At 38.4% G+C, this 21,104-nt stretch overlaps 3 protein-coding genes across 5 annotated transcripts; 1 reads left to right on the top strand and 2 right to left on the bottom strand.

The window, feature by feature from the left end:
- Nucleotides 1-756: 756 nt before the first annotated feature.
- LOC113169078 lies at nucleotides 757-4,325 on the bottom strand. Of its 2 annotated transcripts, XM_026370218.1 has the most exons (6): nucleotides 4,230-4,325; nucleotides 3,136-3,450; nucleotides 2,670-2,971; nucleotides 2,429-2,524; nucleotides 1,674-1,712; nucleotides 904-1,028 (listed from the first exon to the last, which is right to left on the bottom strand). In XM_026370218.1, the coding sequence occupies exons 2-5, from the start codon at nucleotides 3,427-3,429 to the stop codon at nucleotides 1,682-1,684; spliced, it is 723 nt and encodes a 240-aa protein (XP_026226003.1). In that variant the 5' UTR covers nucleotides 3,430-3,450; nucleotides 4,230-4,325; the 3' UTR covers nucleotides 904-1,028; nucleotides 1,674-1,681. The 2 variants fall into 2 exon arrangements, with proteins under 2 accessions (XP_026226002.1, XP_026226003.1); XM_026370217.1 differs by lacking the exon at nucleotides 1,674-1,712 and having other exon boundaries at nucleotides 757-1,028.
- A 2,070-nt stretch (nucleotides 4,326-6,395) lies between these two features.
- On the bottom strand, nucleotides 6,396-8,891 carry tmigd1 (transmembrane and immunoglobulin domain containing 1). Its single transcript, XM_026372465.1, has 6 exons — nucleotides 8,852-8,891; nucleotides 8,214-8,295; nucleotides 7,819-8,109; nucleotides 7,123-7,410; nucleotides 6,942-7,045; nucleotides 6,396-6,864 (listed from the first exon to the last, which is right to left on the bottom strand). Exons 2-6 carry the CDS (start codon nucleotides 8,275-8,277, stop codon nucleotides 6,826-6,828), a joined length of 786 nt encoding a protein of 261 aa, XP_026228250.1. The 5' UTR covers nucleotides 8,278-8,295; nucleotides 8,852-8,891; the 3' UTR covers nucleotides 6,396-6,825.
- A 1,779-nt stretch (nucleotides 8,892-10,670) lies between these two features.
- Nucleotides 10,671-20,902, top strand: slc47a1 (solute carrier family 47 member 1). 2 transcript variants are annotated; one of them, XM_026369919.1, is made up of 18 exons: nucleotides 10,671-10,775; nucleotides 11,078-11,358; nucleotides 11,738-11,839; nucleotides 13,945-14,013; nucleotides 14,115-14,263; nucleotides 14,984-15,026; nucleotides 15,425-15,469; nucleotides 16,024-16,121; nucleotides 16,748-16,845; nucleotides 17,020-17,133; nucleotides 17,529-17,596; nucleotides 17,705-17,813; nucleotides 17,888-17,963; nucleotides 18,044-18,113; nucleotides 18,244-18,376; nucleotides 19,669-19,763; nucleotides 20,073-20,177; nucleotides 20,292-20,902. In XM_026369919.1, exons 2-18 carry the CDS (start codon nucleotides 11,134-11,136, stop codon nucleotides 20,640-20,642), a joined length of 1,950 nt encoding a protein of 649 aa, XP_026225704.1. In that variant the 5' UTR covers nucleotides 10,671-10,775; nucleotides 11,078-11,133; the 3' UTR covers nucleotides 20,643-20,902. The 2 variants fall into 2 exon arrangements, with proteins under 2 accessions (XP_026225704.1, XP_026225703.1); XM_026369918.1 differs by having other exon boundaries at nucleotides 20,271-20,901.
- Nucleotides 20,903-21,104: the final 202 nt, after the last annotated feature.

Below are 21,104 nucleotides of genomic sequence, written 5' to 3' on the forward strand. Positions count from 1 at the left end.
TTTCTGTCATTATGGTAGAAAAATGGAGTACCAATACAGGGAAATGGAAGAAGTTATGCTTCATTTGTGGCTGTTTGCTTAACAGTCCCCAGACTAATAACCCTCTGGATATGGCTATATAACATCATCAAAACTGTCATCAGGTAATGAGCCATTACTCCTTCCCCATCACATTATCAGATGATTTATGTGTACAATATTGCTGCATGAATCATCCACAGGCCATTAAAAGCACTGACCTCTACTTCAAGGAAAGTACTGAAGAACACTTTTTAATCCAATTCAAATACTTTGTAACATATGTATGTAAAAAATCCCACTTCATAGAAAATACCAATACATTTTATAATTTGGCAATTACATTTTTAAAAAAGCACAAATAGTGTTAGTAACATTATTGCATACATATAAAGTAGAGGAAACCACATCTCCCCTCTGTCAGTAAACATAGTGTTAGTTCTACAGATACAATTTTGGTGCGGCATTTCTTCTTAAATACATTTTAGAAACTACACAAGATTTTCTAGGCAGACAAGTGTGAACACAAACTAACTATAATGTTAGTATTTTGAAAACATAAGTAAGACATTTGGTTGTAGCAGCTATGACATACACCACAATACAGAAATCCCTTTGGCAGCTTCAGTGAGGATATTTTACCCACAACTAGCTAACCTGAGATGTGTAAACACAAGAATTACTTCAATGCGCTTATTACACCCAACAGAAATAAAAAGGACAAGCTGCCATGTAACAGTCTCCCATTACCATGACAACACTACATGTACATGTAACAGTGACAACACAATAATGCTAAATGTGAAGCATAGCTACAAAGATCCTGTGTTTTGTTTTACAGGCATGGAGCTCAGTTGGGTTTGCGAATGGTGTTCACGGCTGTGTGGGCCCAACCTCCAAACCGGTCGGAGAGATTTGTGGCTCGACGTGTGAGGTTTGAACGACTGAGTTTACCGTTGGGGTCCAACTTTCTCATCATCGCTCCCCCGGAACGTCCCTGTTTACTGGTTCTGCAGAGACAGAACAACAATTACTTCAGAAAGCATAAAGAGATATCGTGCTGTCGTTTTTAATACTGTATAAATACCAATTAAAAAAAAGTAATAATTATCAACATACTTTAATATACTACTCTAGTTATGTATGAAGATGTATGTATGAAGTTGACTTTTTGTGTATGAAACATTATAAAAGAACAATTAATACTTAATTGATGCCCTTGGGGGATGTGCATCTAAAAAAAACATTTCCAATATGTCTGAATTATTATCAGTATGAAATTCATTTTAAATTTAATTATCATAAAAAGTTGGGAAGACACTGTGATAAGTTGCAGAAGGTATTTAAGACGTTTTGAGGCAACAGAGAAAGAAAAGTCTAATAGAGGAAGACAGAGGGTGTGAGTCTGCTACACAAGAAGGGTGTCCTTCATTTGGACGATGTGAGTTATCCATCAGTCATAAAAGAGCAGTTTTTCAATGCAAAAGGAGACAGTAACAATTTCATACCATACACACTGCATTCCATGCGTCAAAATGCTGACAACGGGTTAAGATCTGTCATGCACTTTCATGTTGGAACATTAGTTACACTCAGGGTGTATGTTTCCATCATTCATATGGTTTTAAAAGCATATTTTTGATATTTGAATTTACCTTCTTCCCTACTCCATAATTTGAGAATAGCTGAATTTCCTGTTGTAGAAGGAAAACAAATGTTGTTTACATTGCCAAAAAGATACAGTGAGGTAAGGAGTTGATTGCATGTTATGCACATAGGAAACAGATTAGGTCACGTACACGTGTCTTTCCTCTTATCTGATCTTTATGGATCAGACGATGCTTTAACATTTTGAATGTCAACATAGGAAGTGATGCAAATAGCAAGCACATTTTTGCCATTTTTCACTTGCTCCAATTCCCACACCCTCTTCCTTTCCCTGCTGTCTCTCCGCTTCACATAACAGAAACACAAGCTCAGTTTCAAATCGAGGCGGGAAGAATGGGTGTGGGGGAGGGGAAGGAATCTGTGACCGAGAAGCTGTGTTGCACACTGGGATTCTTTGGGTGGGAGGGTGAGGGGGCAGAGGGTGTGACTGATGTCCTCTGTGCAGAATTTGTATGAATAAAAGGAAATGGATTTATAGCTTCCTCATTTACACGCACAACATTCGTAATAAGACACACACACAGCTGAACTGAATAAAATTACTTTAACAGCACTTTTGAACAGTATTGTTATTTGAAGTATTAGTAACACTCCTGTAACCATATACTATTCAGAACGACAAAAATAACTAATAATAAAAACACAAAGATGCAACAACTATCTAAATGTAGCATTAACAGATAAATTGCAACTGGCCAAACACTTAGTGATAAAACTAGGAGAATATTTCATGTGGCTTCACCTGTCATCTCTGCCGATAATGTCATCAAAGGCCTTGGACAGACGTTTGAGCCTCCTGAGTCCAGTTGAAACCGACTCCAAATCTCTGTCAAACTTTCTGTTACAACAAAAGATAAACACTAAGATAAACAGATAAAATTACAGTAAAACAAACAAACTCACTCATTTGGACCAAAACACACATCGGTCATATATTGATGTAACTTTACAACTGGTTTTGAATGTTGAATGATAAAACTCACAGTCTCTGATTTTGTGTGTTCGGTGAGGCAAAGGGACTTTGTAATGCAGCCATGCGGACCAGTTGTCTCCGGCCTCCTCCTGTTTTGACACCCCGTACACCATTCTCAGGAGTCTTTCTTCCTCTAGATCCTGGAGTGCGCCCAGGTGTGGCTGCTACTCTGGGAGTGCGCCTCGGTGTTCGACCGGGAGTACGTCTTGGGGTACGAGATGTTGATGTACCAGGTTCTTCTTCATCATAGGTCCGGCCTGGGGTGGCTACCAAGCACTCCTCACGTGCAACCTCTCTGCTTTTCTGCAACCTCTGGATGAAAGTGAAAAGGACACAAAGGAAAGGAGTGATTTTTTGGGAGGGGGGCAACTGACTAATGCCCTGATAGGTCATTGTTGATGAAGAGAGAGAGTGACTTGGTTAGACTGGCACCTCCAGTGCCACAGGTCAAAAGAAAGCCCTACAAATGTATCTACCTGACACACTCCACTGATGGAGTTCTGGGCACTGCGAGTAAGTTTGCGGATGGTGCTGGTTTTTGGTTGCTCCTTCAGTGTTTCACAAGTTGGATTCTCAGGGAGGGAGTTGGCCTGGACAGAACGCAGCGGGAGCCGCTTGCGCATAGACATACGCAATGAGTTGAGTGAAGACGAGGAGCGAAGCTTGCGGAAACGATCAGGAGCTTCTGGAGAGCTCTCTGCTCCATCAGACTCATCCAGGACTGTATGTGCCCGCCAGACACCCACCACGGCTCTACCAAGTCCATCCATTATTGATTAGCTTACCTGCAACTGGGGAGCAGATCAAAAGGAAATGATAGATCATTTATCAAGGACAATTACCTTATCTGGTTTCAGCTTTTCAAATGTGAGTTTTTTTCCCGCTTTCTATGTTTTTGGCTTGTGGTTAAACAAAACTTGAAAGAAATTTTAAAATATCAGCCTGTGCTCTGGGAAATTACGATGGGCACTTTCCTACCATCTTAGAATTCAAAATTTTAATTTATAAGACTTTCTTGGGGTACGCCATTAAAGACCACAACCTCTAGACTAAGTGATAAAAATAAAACAATAGATAAATTAACAATTGCAATACTAGTTATTTACAGCCCTAATAAGATAAAATAAAAACTGTACTTCTAATGACATAATAAAACAAAAGCATGCACTCACACATTAGTTCAGTACACACAACATGATAAAATAATTCTTCACATTAGCAATCAGTACATTCAAGTTGATCTTGTTAGTGAAAGTTCCCTCGCTATTGTTTGATCATGACTTCTTGCCTTGCTGCCCTGCCCTTTCTGATTTAACCGAGGTTAGGCTCCAATCACAGCACTGCCAGAACAGTGATTTTAGTTTTTAAAGTTTTACATTTCATACGTGTTATTAGTATTATCACCCCAAAAAAAAACCAACCTTTGTGCAGTGACAAAGAGAGCACAGTTAGCTTATCTGCAGACACGTTAACAGCGTTAGCTACTTAAGGTTAACACTACATCAACACAAGCCTACATTAAATACTTGAGAAAAAGACAATCTCACAGCCTCCTGTGACGCTGGTTTACCTGGATCTTGTGTAAATCGTCTGTGTTGTTTGTTTCAGCTGCCTTTAGCTGTGATTTCTTCCTTTGACTTTGTTTGAATTTGGCGGTGGACCGTAGACTGCGCAGACACTGACGTAGGCACGCCCCTTACGCAGCCCCACCCCCCATAACGCAACACGTTACGTTACGTTACGTTACGTCCCTGCGTGTCTGTCCAACAAACAGCATGTTTTTATTCCATCAGAGGGCGTAAGTGTGACACTGATTTAGCACCGATATTGAACAAGACTAAGATTAATTCACATCAAGAGAGGAGATTTTACTTGAAAAAGAAATAAATTGCCATGAGATAAAAGCAGTTGAAGTTTTGTAACCATGAACATAAAAGGTCACAAAGAATCCTAACATAGTCTGCATTAGGTCACAACTGACACACTACCAAAGCATCTCCAAACGCATGTTTTTTATGCTATGATATTTTAAATGAATTTAGTTTTAAAAAAGGCACCTGTATTTGAAATATATATTACTTTTTTGTTCAGCACACAATAATAGATAAATGGATGTTTTTCATCATTCAGTCATTTTCAAAATGGTAAAATTTCTAGTCCATTGTTTTAACTTTGATCTGATGTTTTTACTTTAATCTTGCAATTTTAGTCATTTTATAACTGTGATGTGTTCCACTTTGTATGTTCGTGACTACTAAAAATGAGATTTCTCTCTGTTACAGAGTCATTGCATACATCACAATACACATGAAATACAGCAGAAAAAATATTTTCTTTCTTACAACCTTTCTCAAATATCTCTCCAACATACACCTTCAATTTTATCTAGTGCAGCTGAATACAACCTAATGTGGACAATCAGTCCAGTAAAACCCAAGAGTTACTAACTATAATCTAATTCAATCCAACAAAACAGTACAGCAGTAAAGCTTATCTTTGTGAGGTTTATAAAGTTCTGTTTTTATTGATTGTCAGATAGATATTGGTTGAACTGGCAATATTTTAAATGAGTGTACTGTATTTTTGTGTTTGTGGTTATAATATTGTTGTAATTGACCAGCAGATGTCACTACAGACCTGGATGTAAAATGCTTTCAAACACCAGTGTTGGGAGCACTGTGTTTTCTTCACCTGTTTAGTTTTGATCTGTGGTAATTTAAATAACGGAATAAACAAACTTGTGATATTTTTCTATGTCATATAAAACAACTTGTTAATAACCAGTGATTTTCAATATCAATGTTATACAATTCAATTAGACATTCTCAGCTTCTAGAGAACAGATAACATCAGCACAAGAAAGGTTCCCAGCATGACAACACCGCTACGCAACACAAAGCAAAAATCAGTGTATTGTTCAGGGCCATCAAGAGGAAGAAGAAGGTGCAGCTTTTTTTGTCAGTGCATTGTCAGGCAGTAATCACAACTGCTATTTATCTTCTTTTTCTTCCTTATCATCTTTTATCTTCCTTTTGTCTGAATTTACAAGTCTTGGCACATTTCATATTACGAGAAAGTCTGAACTATTGTCATTATATCATAAAAAAGGTTTTGTTCAGAGGTGTATTTTCAGTCCTCTTTTATACATTGACCTCAGAGACTAACCCAGACCCTCAGTCAACAAACTTGTCTTGTCAAATTACTCTGTTTTATGTGTACCCATTAAGTGTTCCTTTACTGGTAACACAATGATCTAGACCTTGACCCTCATGACATGGTTGTCACTGTCCTTTTGTCTCAATAAGAGTAAATGTATAACGTGATTTTAACAAGCTGTGTTGTTGAGTCAGGAGTTAAAGTTCATTGCAAATAGAAAGACCATGATTTTTCTGAATCAGTCATTTGTTACTGACAAATATATCTGTGAAACCTTTACATTTGGTGCTCTAACAACACTTATTTAATCTTATAAAACAAACAGTTTTAATTAAAATGACCAAATTAAATTAATTGTATAATTTATTAATTGTACAGACAACATTGTACTGTATGCATTCATAATATTTCAACAACATACAAAACAAAAACAAACGGTAGTGTTGAATATATCTGTCAATCTATGTACTACGTAATACCAATATTAAAAATATCTTAGAATAAATAAAAAAGAATAAAATCAAACAGTAGAGCTCTAACAATATGTTTTATGTAATTATTAACATGTTGGAAAGAAGATCTCCTCTAATTGCATTGATTGAGTGCAAATACTGTCCTCTATTCTTAAACCATAATTCTCAATTTGCAGTTTAATCTCTGCTTTTTCTATGCGGTTTTAGTTGTGGATAGCAACCAAAGCACATTTATTACAAAAGCCACTTGAACACATCTTTAAGGAAGATCTCAGGGTGATGTTATGACAGATCATCCTGTCTTAATCATTGGTAGAATAAATGGCACCTAATAGAGTCAATAAGATACATTATCAAAGGGCTGTAGCTGTAATACAGCTTAATATTGAAAAAGACCCATGAGAGTGGTAGTGGTTTTAAATTTGCCACAAGAAATCAAATAACTGCATTCCTATGTCAAACCATTCCTTTAGAAGAATAAAAAACGCTCAAGCTCAAGCTTAATAAAATTAAGCTGCACACAAAAGAAGGGTCTTCTTAGCTTCTCACCCGTTGTTTTTGGCACGACTTACAGCACTGTCAAAAGAGAAGCAAAACATTAGGACGTTTGGTTTATCATCAGAGTGTTTATGTTGCATGTACACACGTCTTACCTTCATGATTCTTTTCCACCGTGACACCACAGCAAGAAGTGCAGTAAGGGCCACCACCACCAGCCCTGCAATCATGGGCATCAGCGGGAACTTGATGGTCTTGTCTACACATGATGAGGAGGAAGATGAGAATTAACATTATTCAACACAAAAAAGAAATGTGCTAATGGTGAGAACTGACCTGTTACTTTGACACTGAAGCTCTTGCTTCTTTCGCCATACATGGGAGATGTGGCCGTGCACTCGTATGTGCCTTCATGCAAGCGTTTCTCCACGCTGTTGGCAGTTAGCTGGCTTGTATAGCCACCATTGGTCACAGTGAAACCACCTGCCAGTAGATCCACTGCACTTCCATTTAGAGTCCACAACACGAATGAGACTGGTGGATTGGCCCAGATATCGCACTCCAGGAAGAGTTTTGACTCTTCCTCTGCTGTGACCTGCTCTGACCCATTGAGCTCTGGGCCATCTGAAGAAGAACATCGCAGAGCAAATGTTAATGCTGCATGTTGATGTTAAAATGCAGTAGACCGACTGACATGAGCATTCATATAAACCACAGTCCACCACTTTGATTAGATACACTTTAATACAGTTCATTCTGTACAAAGTTTCATAACAATCAGTATTTCACTCAAATCCCCAATATTGGCATAACATGGATAAAAATAGTTGGGTCAAGGTAACTCGACTTCTTTCTTTATATGTCGATCTAACAAGAAAAGAAGTCCAGTTGCCATGACTCAGTCTCCCGATACCTCAGCTAGATGACTCAGTTTGAAAAAAAAATAAATAATAATAATAATTCCAACTCAGAAAACCCAGTGTTATACCATTTTTTTCTATATTTACATTTTTACGGTATTAAGGGACTCACATATGACATTCAGGGTGACTGAGGCCTCATCTGTGGCATTTGTGCTCAGTCTGCAGGTGAAAGTGGCACCGTTATCGTCATGGATCACAGGTGAAATACACACGCTGCTGTTACTCTTCTTATTTTCATCCTTCAGACTGACCACAGCGTCATTTCTCAGCCAGACTAGCTCTTTATTGTTGTGAGCTTCAGAGTCGTCATCAGCCAGGCACAGCAGAGACACAGTGTCCTCCAGCTCTATCTGAATGACACCCTCACTGTTGATTACTGGGTTAGACTGGATCCTGACACCTTAGGGGCAGAAAGTTGAATCTTTAAGACGGTGCTGAAATCTTAGATTGCACAAAACAAGTGGGAAAAATAATTTAAGTAATCTGAACTGCAAATCTAATTACCGCATGTTTGGGTTGCACAGTAGAGTAGCAAAAGCAAAGGAGGGGGACTGAACACCAACTTCATTTTCTTTCTTGGATGAACCTGGAGGTAAAGGAAGTGCCATCAGAAAAGGCATGAATACAGAATTTATTTAACATCCCAACTTCATCTAAATAAATAAATAGAAATTGTTACTGTTCACCTTTTGTATAAATAACCTGACATGTACATCAGTAAAGAAACCAAAAATCAGAAAGTGTTGGTTATTGTTTAGTACAACTGGTACAGTTTTAGTTGTCTCTTCCTGTTGAAGCAGGTGCACAAAATATTCCAGAAAAAGGACCTGAAGAGAAAACTAACCAGAGTACTGTGAAAGGAAACAACTGTCTTGTTACACTATGTTCTCTACAGTGTTTTACGTGATTCATGTCGCATGTAAAAACCGTGCAAATCATCCCATTGAATAAAAACAAAATGCGGTTCATTTTCTCTTATTATTTAGTTTATATAAACCATGATTCCAATTTACTTAGAATGCGTCGTTAGGGCTGGCATTTCTTTTTTTTAATTTGAACCAACAAAATAAACACCAGAAAACATATTTGAAATAATTATGATATAGATATGTACTTGTACGTAATGACTAAGAAGCACTTACCTGACAATGATTACTTATTCTTCTTTCTTGTGTGTGTGTGTTTTTTCTTATGATCCCTGTGTGTGACTGTGAGGATGTGGAGAGTTGGTTGAATCTTTAGTTGCTTACGTGCTTCACATGCAGATGAGGAAACATTTATAACTTCCCTGACTGTTTCTAAATGGCTTTCTCATCATTCTACTTGCCTGTTCCAGTCAACACCCTTTCAATCCTCCCACTCTGAGGTCCTTTCTTTCTTTTATTGTTCACTTTTAATGTGCAAACACATGAAAACATTTTATTGGCTCTGGTCTTTATACAGTATAGCACTAAAATTTCTTGGTTGGGGCATTATAGGAATCACATTTTGCAGGTTCTTTTCATATTCACATTTTAAACAGTTAAAGGTTTTTTGAACTAACAACAACTAGTCCAATTTGTCAACAAATTATTAAAATACCAGATATCAGTTTGATATAGATCCTTAGATGAGTAGTGAAATGTTTCATCCTAAAAAGAGGAGACTCCAGTTCCCATGACTCAACACCCAGATTACCACACATTGATGACTGAGAATATCCATGGGCATAAATTAGTTAACTTTATTCCTTTATTTATGCACTTCTTACTAGTTACTACTAGTTACTTACAAGTAAGTTAGAAAACTCACTTTCAATTTTTGAGTAAAATTAATTTAAAACGTTCAAGTAGCAACAAAGGAACAAATTATTTGACTTCACCAGTGGGAGGCAGCAATGCACTGAACTCTGCCTTGTAACATAGCAGTATTGGAAAGTATAATACAATAGTACCTTAGTATAGTGAAGCATAGTGTAGTTAAAAATGCAGGCTCACCATTTGGTTTGTAACTGTGTAATGACTAAAGGGAATGTTAATGATTTACAAAGTATGAAATTTAAGGAAATAATCCTCGGTGGTCAAGAAAGTTATTTAAACAACGTAAGACTAACTAGTTCTTCCAAAGTCTATCTTAATCAGAGTAGTAGTCAGCGGTATCTCTGCTGCTTTTGACTCAATTCACATGTCATGATTTGGCTAATCTATCTAAATCACATATTTAAATGTATATTTTAACAGTTAATTAAAAACTATCTTGTTACAGCAAATATCTAATAAACATTGTTTGTTAAAAGTGTTTTTATTACAACCTTTAACCCTTTTCAGCATCTTCAGCCTAAAATTTGCACAACCACCCCACCATCCACCCCCCATCCCCACCACCCACATCTAATCTATGGTCAACAGTCACATTGGTGGAGTAATGGTAAATATATGGGATTTCTGATTGATATAGAAAGAAGAACTTCTTCTTCTTCTTGAAAAGTACATAAGTGTAGGGCAAAGTCAGAGCAAAGATCAAAGTTTGTGGAGATGAATGTGTTTTTTATTTGATGTTACACAACCAACCAATTTGTAACCTGTGGTATACAACCTACTAGACAGATGCATGCAGGATTCTCTTTATGTTAATCACACACACACACACACACACACACACACACACACACACACACCCTCTTCTGGTGTAATGTTTATGATCTTTCTTATGCTAAAGGTCAGTACCTGTTAGACCATGCCACTGTACCAGTGATCAAATCAATATTATCAGGCTCAGTAATCTATCAACACATAAGTTGAACATATGAGTGTAAATGCAAATGCATGCAAACCTATATAAATGCAGGTTTGTGAATATGTGACTATATATTTATGTGTTAAGTACACGAAGCAAGCGACCACAGGGATAAAGTCAGTGATCAAAGTACACTCAGAGGCAGATAAGAGTAGTGGCTAATACATGTGCACACACAAACACAAACGGCATGGCTCCTGCATAAGTAATTAAAATCTGCAGAGTTTTTGCCATCCGAGCTCCTTGTGTACGCTGTGCAAACAGGCATTCTTCATCAGATTACTGTGCCTGGTAAGTCCACACATACGGTCGCACACCAAAATATATTAGTGAAACATGTTCAGAAACTACTCACTCACTGTGTTTATACTCCGTCCCTAACGAGAAACAGTCTTCAGCTCTGCTTTTACCTCAATAAAAATGGCTTTTGTTCACTTTGTCACTCCCTCTGTTTTCTCATATCTCTCTTTTATTAACTCCCCGACCACATTATTTAATCAATAACTCTGTAGAATTGCATAGCTTGTATTTCTAAAGCCAGACTGACTACCTCTCTTACCCCTGCTCTCTCCTTCCCCTGTCCCTCCCTCCAGTGTCCCGCGGCTTTTTCCCCTTCTCTTTCTTTCCTCTCTTATTTTTCTGTGGTTGAATGGAGAAGCTGGGTCCCCAGGAACATGCCCACCCCTCGCCTAGTGCAGGACCCGTTGCTGGGCCTGTTGCTGGGGCCTCTGTTGCCAACATGGCAAGGGGTGAGGGAGAGGAGGCATCAGGAGTGGTCAGCTCCAAACTGTTTTGGTGTGCATGCATGACCCGTTGGCTACCGCTGGCCTACAGAGAAGAACTCTACCATGTCTTACAACTCATAGGCCCATTGGTGAGTAGGGGAAAGTTGAAGTCTTGTTGGAGGGGGGTTTGGTATGTTATTTGTAAAGTGTTACAATACAAATATATGTGGTTACTGTAGTACTTTTTGGAGAGCAGCTGCTGAATGTCTCACAAAATATAATTAGGGAATCAGTTGCTAGTTCTGAAATATATCTAGACTATACGAAGCTTGCAATATACTGTATGATTGTGAAAAACCTGTCTGAGCTTGGTGATTTCCCAACACGGCTCTCTAACTTGAAAACTCCTTTGCAGAGCACAGATAAGCTATCTGAACTTACTTAATAGAAATGATTTGCTGCCTCAGCCTACCTGATCAATATTGGGATGATTAGAAACCAGTAAATTATTTCTGTTTGTTTCTACAGCTGCTGTCTCGGATCCTGAACTTCCTCATGTCGTTCGTTACCACTATTTTCTGTGGTCACATTGGCAATGCAGAACTTGCTGGATATGCACTGGCCTCAGCGGTACGATCTTTACAATGTGGTTTATAGACTGATCATAATTACTACCACCACAGCTCTCTCTATTTCCTTTAGAATTAATACTACTGTTAATGCTACTATTACTGTGATCATCTACTATTTCTTTTACTACTAATAATAGGCATTTAATCAGTATCTTTTAATGTATATGTTGGAAGTCAGTGGGCATCTACTATACTGGGTGGTTTGGCCCAGTGTTTTGGTTTCAGTAAATGCGTGGTGTGACGTGGTGACTGTTGCTCACTAAATACCAAGGGGACTTAGCAATACTCTGATAGTATATTCCAAAGGGGTGCAAGAAAGACTTCAAAGACTCAGCTTCCACCATCCTGCCATCACAAGAGCTAAACAAATAGAAAAGGCTTCAAAAATGCCAAACAGCTGTTGTGTGATGAACTGCACGGACAGAAAAAAAAGTAGATATACATTTTTACAGACTGGAGCAAAGTGAAGCAACTGATCAATATTAAATGCAATATTAATTAACTTAGCACAAAGCTCCACAAATTAACTAAAGTGAAAAAACACAAGTAAAAGGAGAAAGCACAAAGCACACTAAGCCCATTTCAACAGTCATAGGAAAATGACTGATTTGGTAAATGCATGATTGTCCATTTCTTGGCTAACTTGTTATCAATTAGTTGCTGACTTACATAGTCTGGAAACAAAGCAACATGAAGGTCCATTGGAAATCCTGTTGTCCTGTATTCACATTGCTTTTAAATTTTTAATTGTTATTATGTATGTGAGTATTTCATTGATACTGAGGTCTTTAGCAAAAACATGTTGGGGAAAAAGGCAAACAGAAGCAAGAATGTAATTTGGTCACACATAACTGACATATTGACACTGACAACATCAGCCCTAGTTTTTCTTTTGCCATCATGGTTTGCAAAAATAGTTGGCTGGTTTTTACTTGCTCCTTGAACCAGTGAGTTGAGACTGTCTGAAACTGTGAGTGTTGATTTCCAGCAGGACAGGCTGGATCAGCACTTCCACATTAAGGATTTTAAATGTGTTTGTGTAATAATACAGTATCAATAAAATAAAATGCTGAAATGTTTTAACAACCAACAGAAGAGAGCCTGTACACATCAATAAACAGAGCGACAACCAAAGTGTGAAATTTACATTCAGCACCCTAAAACCCTGCAACCTCATGGCATGATTGATCACTATCTGAAGACAAGCTTTGATATGCCATCATGTTACTGTCTGAATCTGTCACAGACTACACACAACAGTAATTTATCTGATTTCTAACAGCGAAGCCTGAACCTAGGAAGATTTGAGTCATTGAGTACAGATTACAGCGGACAGTTACAGCTGGTTGGAGTGGTCTTTACACTAATGAAGTTAGGTCCTGGACAAATTGGACTGCGTGAAAAATTTAGTAATGATGTTTCTTCATAACATTGTGGTAAAAATACTCCCATTTAAACCAGTAAGTAAGTAGTAAGTCTGTTGTCAGTCACCTGGCTGAATCATTTCAGCTGCTGTTGAAACTGCCTGAATTCTGCTGAGGCCCATAGGCGAACATCTTCATTTTCTTGGGTACAAGGGTACCCAGAGTACAGCCTGCTCACTTGATATTGGTGAAATTGCAGAAATAGCCTCTTTTCGGAGTACTCCTAAATGTGCTGGTGCAGGGCCTACATCCACCTGTGAGATTTACCAGTAGGACATGATGACACTCAAGCGTATAAGAAAGTCAAAATGTCCTCTGCATCCAGCCCATTCACTGCACTCTAGTCATGAAAATACCAAGTATAGCGACAGTAAAGAAAAATAACCTGTGTGCACAATATACGTAACAAGCCAGGAAAAGTCTCAGCCATTTGCCGTAATTGTCAAATGTGGGCCATCATGTCTTAGAGTAGGTAAAAACAGGCAACTGTTATCGAACTGCTTCTTTGAATCAATTCTAAATATTTGTTTCTCAAAAGGCACATCCGGTTGAGCCGGAGATCACGTCAATGTACATGTTAGTCAAGACAGTGTGAGACACTTGAATAGGAACATTTACACTAAGTAATTCTTGCTGTTTTTCTCCTCTGACTTTTCTTGCGTTTAATTATTCCCCTCAGACCATTAACGTGACCACAGCTGCTACAGGCTATGGTTTCGCTGTGGCTTGTGACACACTGATGTCTCAGGTGAGTTACCTCTGTGACTTATTACTGTAATTTGATGCTGAATGAAAAGTTTTAAGTTTGAACCTATGTAATCGAACTGAGTTCTCTTTTGTTCTTTTAAGACATTTGGCAGTAAGAACCTGAAACGTGTGGGAGTGATTCTACAGAGGAGTTCACTGATCCTGCTTTTGTTTTGTCTGCCCTGTTGGGCTCTCCTCATCAACTCTCAAAATTTACTCCTCATCTTGCAACAAGAGGATGAGGTGGCAAGGTAAATTCACATTTGATGAAACTAATACATTATACCTGTACATACTATTTTATGTACAGGTATACACTTAGTGGTCACTTGTTTGTTTTGGCCCCTCATTTATATCATTTACGGCCAAAATATTAGAAAAACCTTTTGATATAATCCACTCCAGCACGAATCCACCACCCACTATGACCTCAGTAATAAATTAGTCATCTAAATCATCACCCATCTGCCCAAAACTACATCAAGAAGACAAAAGAATCCCCCTAACATGCCTCAGAGAGCAGATAACAAATTTCTAAGTCACTGGATTTCCCCTGGAGTAAATCACAATCACAAAGAAATGGAAAGAAATGTGGCACATGCACATTTCTGCCTACAACAGGCCGTCCTCAAGTTAGGAAGACCACCAACTTCAGTGGTGGAGAAAGGAGAAACTGTTCATACAACATTAGTTGCCCAGGAGCTTTACATATATGTAACGTTTAGTTTGATGGTCAAAGAGTTTAATTTTGGTGTCCTATCCTCTCATACAGTAGATCCAGACTCTTTTTGTAAAATCTAGCACAGAATTAACAAGAACTTTTTACATCTTTGCAACTCGTCCATGAAGCTTCGAATGGTTGTTGTATGTTGAGTAAACACAGTAATAAGAGGCTAAAGAGTTGAAAAAGTGATTTTTTGTATATGTGTTTGCTTTACTAAAATAATATCACTCCATCTCCTCTTCTTTAGAATTGCCCAGCTCTATGTGATGATATTTCTACCAGCCGTTCCAGTGAGTGCACTGAACTCAAACACTATCCAGGGTCTAAAGAAATATAGGCGGACTTTTTACTGCCTTAATAAATACCTGCTGGATAATAAAATATTCTGCAGTTAACTGCAGAAGTTTTTTTTACTGTATTAAAAACAAATAAATGCTAATTAAATTTTGATGCAACCAATTTTTAATAGAAAGAGACAGTGACAGGAAAGAAAAGGCAAGGGATGATGGGATGTCTTTGTCTGAAAGCCACATTTGCACTATTATGACCAAGGCTTTTAACTAATCTTTTGATTCGCCCATGGTATTGTCTTCAAACCACGCAACATGTTTACAAGCACAACCAAATCTGTGAATAATCTGATTAAGTTTTGCTTATAAAATATTTACTCTGCCTTTTGCTGTTACAGGCCATGTTTCTGCATCAGCTACAAGTTGCCTATCTACAAAACCAGGTATGTTTATTTAGGAAAAGTATGTGTTCTGTACACTAGACTGCTGCAGCACACTTGGATGTCATCCCTTTTCCCTTAAATCGAATTCGGAAAAAGACACTCCACTTGTAAGAGAAGAAAAATAATCAACTCACATCAGACATTTTGTCAGTCCATTGGTCCATTGTGAATGAAATTCACTGAAATGCTGAAAATGTAGTGATTCATGCTGTTAGAGAGATGTACTGTCATTTTCATGGTTGCGTCTTGATGATCTCTTGACTTTTCCACTGGCGTCAACAGGCGGTTCATATTTTTGAGCTCAGTGTCTCAACAACCGTTAAATGGATAGCCATGAAATTCAGCCTTAAGCATGACTTATAATAACTTTAATGATCTCTTAACTTTTTTATATTTTTTTTTTGGTTAACATGCTAAACTAAAATAAAAAAACATGGTAAACGCATACTTGCTGAACATCAGCATGTTAGCATTGTCATTGTATGTTAGCACATGACTTTGTTTGGATTGCTGATTGGGAACTTTATTGATTATGTGTCTTTTTGTCTGTCAGGGGAATAATTCTGCCTCAGATGTACACAGCAGCAGCAGCAAACGTTTTAAACTTGGGGTTCAATTATGTCTTAATCTTCAGCTTCAATCTGGGTGTCTGGTGAGTATGTCGTGCTGCATCTCCTTTACTTTCCATTGCTGGTTCATATGAAGGTGCTTGATAGGCTTGAGGTGCCATGATCAGTGAAATATACCAATTAAGCCTCTGTAATATTCGATCCAGACATATTTACTGACTTTTGTCCAAATATAGGAAGGAGTTTATAGAAAGAAGAGGAAAAGAAGCCGAGGAGCTCTTTATGCATTGTAATTTATCTCTTAAGATTAGTTTGTCACAAACTAAAGTTTCTTCTCTTGGTACTTTTTAACTTTTTTTTAAAGACAGTGAAGCAAAGAAGGGTAGGGAGAGAAGAGAGAGCTCTAGCAGGAGTTGATCCTTGTCCAGCTGCACAAACATTCGATTCAACAGGCAGTCGACTTAACCAATCAGGTTTCTGTGGTCAGGTCAGGTCAGGTCTGACCATCCCCTTGCATGGACTCCTGTTGATATCATGGCTCATTCTCACCCACGTAGGCATCAAGTCTCGATGTCTCCTCTGTCCCCACAGTGTGCAGTTCTTCTCTGTCTTTGCCTATTAAAAGGATAGAAACACAGTTACTGAGGCCTCGTCTTTAGACAGCCCTCCTATAACCTGCATAAACATGTTCTGTCGTGTGTGTTTGCAGCGGATCAGCAATCGCCAGCAGCCTCTCTCAGGTCTCTATCTGCTTACTGTTGTTTGGCTACATCAGATGGAAGAAGCTCCACCTGGAGACCTGGGCAGGTGAGCTATACACACGAATGTGAATATCAAATATTAAAAGATTGCCGGTGTCTTTCTGCTGCTCATCAGGGTCAAAAGGAGAGTGTTGCATGTTGTGTTTTAATATCTGTCTTCAGCAAACTGTCGTCCTCTACAGGACAAATTGAGTATAATTCTTTGTTAAACTTTATGCAGGCTGGTCCACTGACTGTTTGCAGGAATGGGGCTCTTATATGAAGCTGGCTGTTCCCAGTGCCTTCATGATCTGCTTTGAATGGTGGATCTGGGAGTTTGGAGGTTTCCTTGCTGGTTAGTGCTGGACTGTTTTGACACCTTTGTTTTTTAATTTTGTAGAAAAAAAGTACTTCAATGTGTTTTAAGTTTTTAAAAAAATATTTTAGTAAAGTTAAGTAGGACTGTTTGCAACTAGCTGTGAAAGTTAACAAAAAAGAAAAAGTATGTACAGAAACAAGATTACAGCTTTATTTAAGGACATCATATGTTTGCTCAAACTGAATTGTGGTCAGGTAGATGGATACTTCCCCACCGGTATAGTGTGGTTAATTAAAATTCAAGACAACAATAAAAAAAGATTATTAAACCAGCAGCATTGTGGGTGCAATATCTGGACTGGTGCTTGGTCAAACATGCACGGAGCTTTGCAAGTCTTTGCAAATTTCTAAGTCTGACCTTTATTATACCAGGTGTACTTGGTGAAGTGGATCTTGCTGCTCAGCATGTGTTGGTGGAAATAGGAGCCATAGTATACATGGTATGAACCACACCTTTATTCACTTAAAGATCTACATACAGTGATTCATTCAGTCATTTAACACAGTAATGTATGTTTACAATTTAATTTCATATGGGATCTTTGCAGTTCCCTCTTAGTATCCATGCAGCCGCCTGTGTTCGTGTTGGCAATGCTCTGGGGGCGGGGAACACCAGCAGGGCCATAGTTACCTGCAAAGTAGCACTTGTTCTGTCAGGTATGAAGACACATATGCCAGATTTGATCAACTTATCAGTTGTCAGTATCTCTTATGAACTGTCTTCCACATAGGAGCTCTTGCTGTGCTCCAGGGTTTTGTCATTGCTGGCTCTAAGTCTGTAGTTGGCTACATATTTACCTCTGATGAGTGAGTTTCACACCAACACACATTCATCCCTCACCCCCGTGAAGGCAACGCTGCTTCTCACAATTTTCTTCTGTCTGCAGGAACATTGTGAAGATTGTCTCAGAGAACCTCACAGTCTACACGTTTGTACAATTCTTTGATGCACTGCTGGTACGTTAGCATCGAAGACAAAATAAAACCTGTCTAGTTTTACAGTGAGTTCTTGTTTCACATTGTAGTTTGCATGTTTTGTTGAAAGAATGTCTTTTTCTCCTTTGTTTCCATCTGTGTGTATGTTCAGTGCGTCTGCTCAGGGATTCTTGTTGGATCTGGGATGCAGAAAATTGCTGCTTTGTCCAACCTGGTCTGTTACTATTGCATCGGCCTGCCAGTAGGAATAGCGCTGATGTTTGCTGCTAAGCTCAGAATTTTAGGTAATACTTTTCATCCTATTCTGTTGCTGCATGTGCAATGAAGCTAAAAAATAATAAGTACTACATGGGGCGAGCCTGATATTCCAGTGATCTTATACCAACATTATTCAGCTCAGGATCCCAACTTTAGGTCTAAAACAATGCATGTGTGTAACGAAAGAACTTTTTATCAATCACAACTGTGCTACTTCTAAATCCAAAAGTAACCCTAAGATAAACCAATCTTGTATAACCTAAGTGAAAAACTTTTTATTAATTATTTACATTTAGGACAATGCATTGTCCAAAGTGACTTACAGGGTACGATAAGCGTAAGGCGGTCTTGCCTAAGGCCCCCTGCTAGAGGTAGGCCACAAACCTCAGTCTCCCATATGGAGGGTGGTGATCTCACCACTAGTCAGCCACCCAACTATTTGCTACTTGTAACACTTAAAGAAATCTATATTTTCAGCAGTGTTTTTACAGCACTATTTTCATATCAAGTGGTCCTGTGTGAAGCTGCACAGGAAAATCAATAAAAACATTTCCAGTAATTTAAAGCACACAGTGGCACCCTCACCTGGTGGACAACGTGACTTTGTGGACGCATTTATTTAGTTGTGTGGTTTATCAGTTTTCACATTAACATGATAAAGTTTTCTCCACTTACTTGTACAATACCAGACTTTGATTTAATCTAAATATTTCTTGTATTGTCCAAAGAGCATCACTTTTGAAGTATGCCAGCAGAAGTTAAAAATGAGATAGTGTGTCTATATTTAATACCAGGTTCATTAGCAAAGCCTACAAATAACCCACTGGGTCCTGCTGCACCAACCATTCCTTAATTTCCTTCCCCGCTGCCTGCCATTTACCCCCTGCCAGAGTTGAGCTCTTTGCTGTCCACTCAGTGTGCACATATTGATAAATGCGAATCCATGCTCGCACACACACTGTGCACCAAAGCTCTGACCTTGTGCGCTGTGTATCTTCTTGCTTGTATCTATATTTACTTTGGTGACCCATGAAAAACACTGTGACAGGCTAATTGAAATGCTCTCAGGAAATAATTTTGACATGGCTCTAGGGTGGATTGAATTAAGAGGGTTTCTGTTAGTAGGGCTTGTAAAGACTTCCAAAGTATTTAAGAGTATAATATTAATGCCACTGTAACTGTAACATGCTGTTGTATAATACTGTATGTTCAGCTCAGTGGACTTAACTTTTATTGTAAAGCGACTTTATTCCAATTATACATGAAGTGAATACATTTCAACGTGTGTGTGTTTGTTTGTGTGTGTTTATCCTCTTAGGCTTGTGGCTGGGTCTTCTTATATGTGTTTTACTTGAGACTGGTTTCTTCCTCATGCTAATCTTCAAGCTCAACTGGAAGAAAGTCACACAGAAGGTATGATGCTCTTATGTTTCTCTAAACCCATACATGGTGGGTAAACATTACAGAAAGGATTAATATAGGAGCATAACTGGGATTAATGAATGAAACATCCCACTTTATGTTTTAATGGAATTAGTTCAGCAGGATGACAGAATTTCAACGGCAGCAACGGTACAGATTAATGCCTTTTAATTTAATATTTTTGCAAGGATAAATGGACATAATTCTTCAGTATTTGAGTTAACTTTCTTCTGCATGAATTAAAAATATACCATTGATTTTTACTGTATGTGTCTCATAAATATTAATCTGTGTTCTTAGGCTCAAACACGAGCAGGAAAAAAAGTGCTGGTGTTACCAAAACGTCCTGCAAGCATAATGCTGACTGAAGCGATGGTGCCGGACGTGTCTGACTGTCCTGATACAGTAAGTGGATATATACCCAATATGTTATGCACCATCACCTCTTTGACCATGTTTGTTTTATCATACTTGAACTGCTCACAAAATGATTAACAGGAGAATGTTTGCCCAATGAAGACCCAGTTGAACAGTGAAGCAACTGCTAAAGCAGATGGCTACAGTCCAGTCAACACAAAGGATCAGGAGGTGAAAGGCAACAGCACAACTGAGACTGAGAGGGATGCTAAGCAGAGCAAAAACACATCAAACACCAAAACTCAAGCACTGCTTTCCGACACTCAGCTGATCTTACGTCGGGGACTGACCCTCTTGGTTCTACTTCTTATTCTGGCCGTAGGTATTGCTTTTCACTTTGCCTTCCCTGTGCCAGAGCCCTCTGTTCAAAGTAGTGGCAACTTTACCCTGAACTGGGTCAACGTGTCTACTCCTACGCCGCTGCCTGCACTGGACCTGACCTCAAACCTGTGAACTGTCTTTGACCCCTGAATGTAGACACCTAGTGGTTGAACATACTGTAGTTCTCACAAATGGACAATTTATTCCTTAGAAGTGTTAAATTTCTTCATAGTTGCACATTTTCTCATAAATATGGGTGTTATTTTGTAAAACTATACTGTAGACTGGAATTGGTTAAAAGATGTCACAGAGCCGCACTAATGTGCGAATCTGGCAGAATTAAAAGAGACTGAGTCTGGCATGATGAATAAAGGTCTTGTTGTAAAGATGTTGTATGTTTTACTCTATTCTGCCTGAGCTACACACATTACTCATTAGACATATTACAAACAATATATTTTTCTACTCATAGCTTTTGATTTTTAAATAAATTCATGTCCTACTGACTGACCTTTCCTCTTCTCATGTTTTAACTTTAAAGGTTCCATAAGATGAACCTCTTCAGCAGTTAAAATGGGGTCTCTGGAGTCCAAA

This window comes from Anabas testudineus, chromosome 14 (genome assembly GCF_900324465.2).
Source record: "Anabas testudineus chromosome 14, fAnaTes1.2, whole genome shotgun sequence".
Classification (NCBI taxonomy): Eukaryota; Metazoa; Chordata; class Actinopteri; order Anabantiformes; family Anabantidae; genus Anabas; species Anabas testudineus.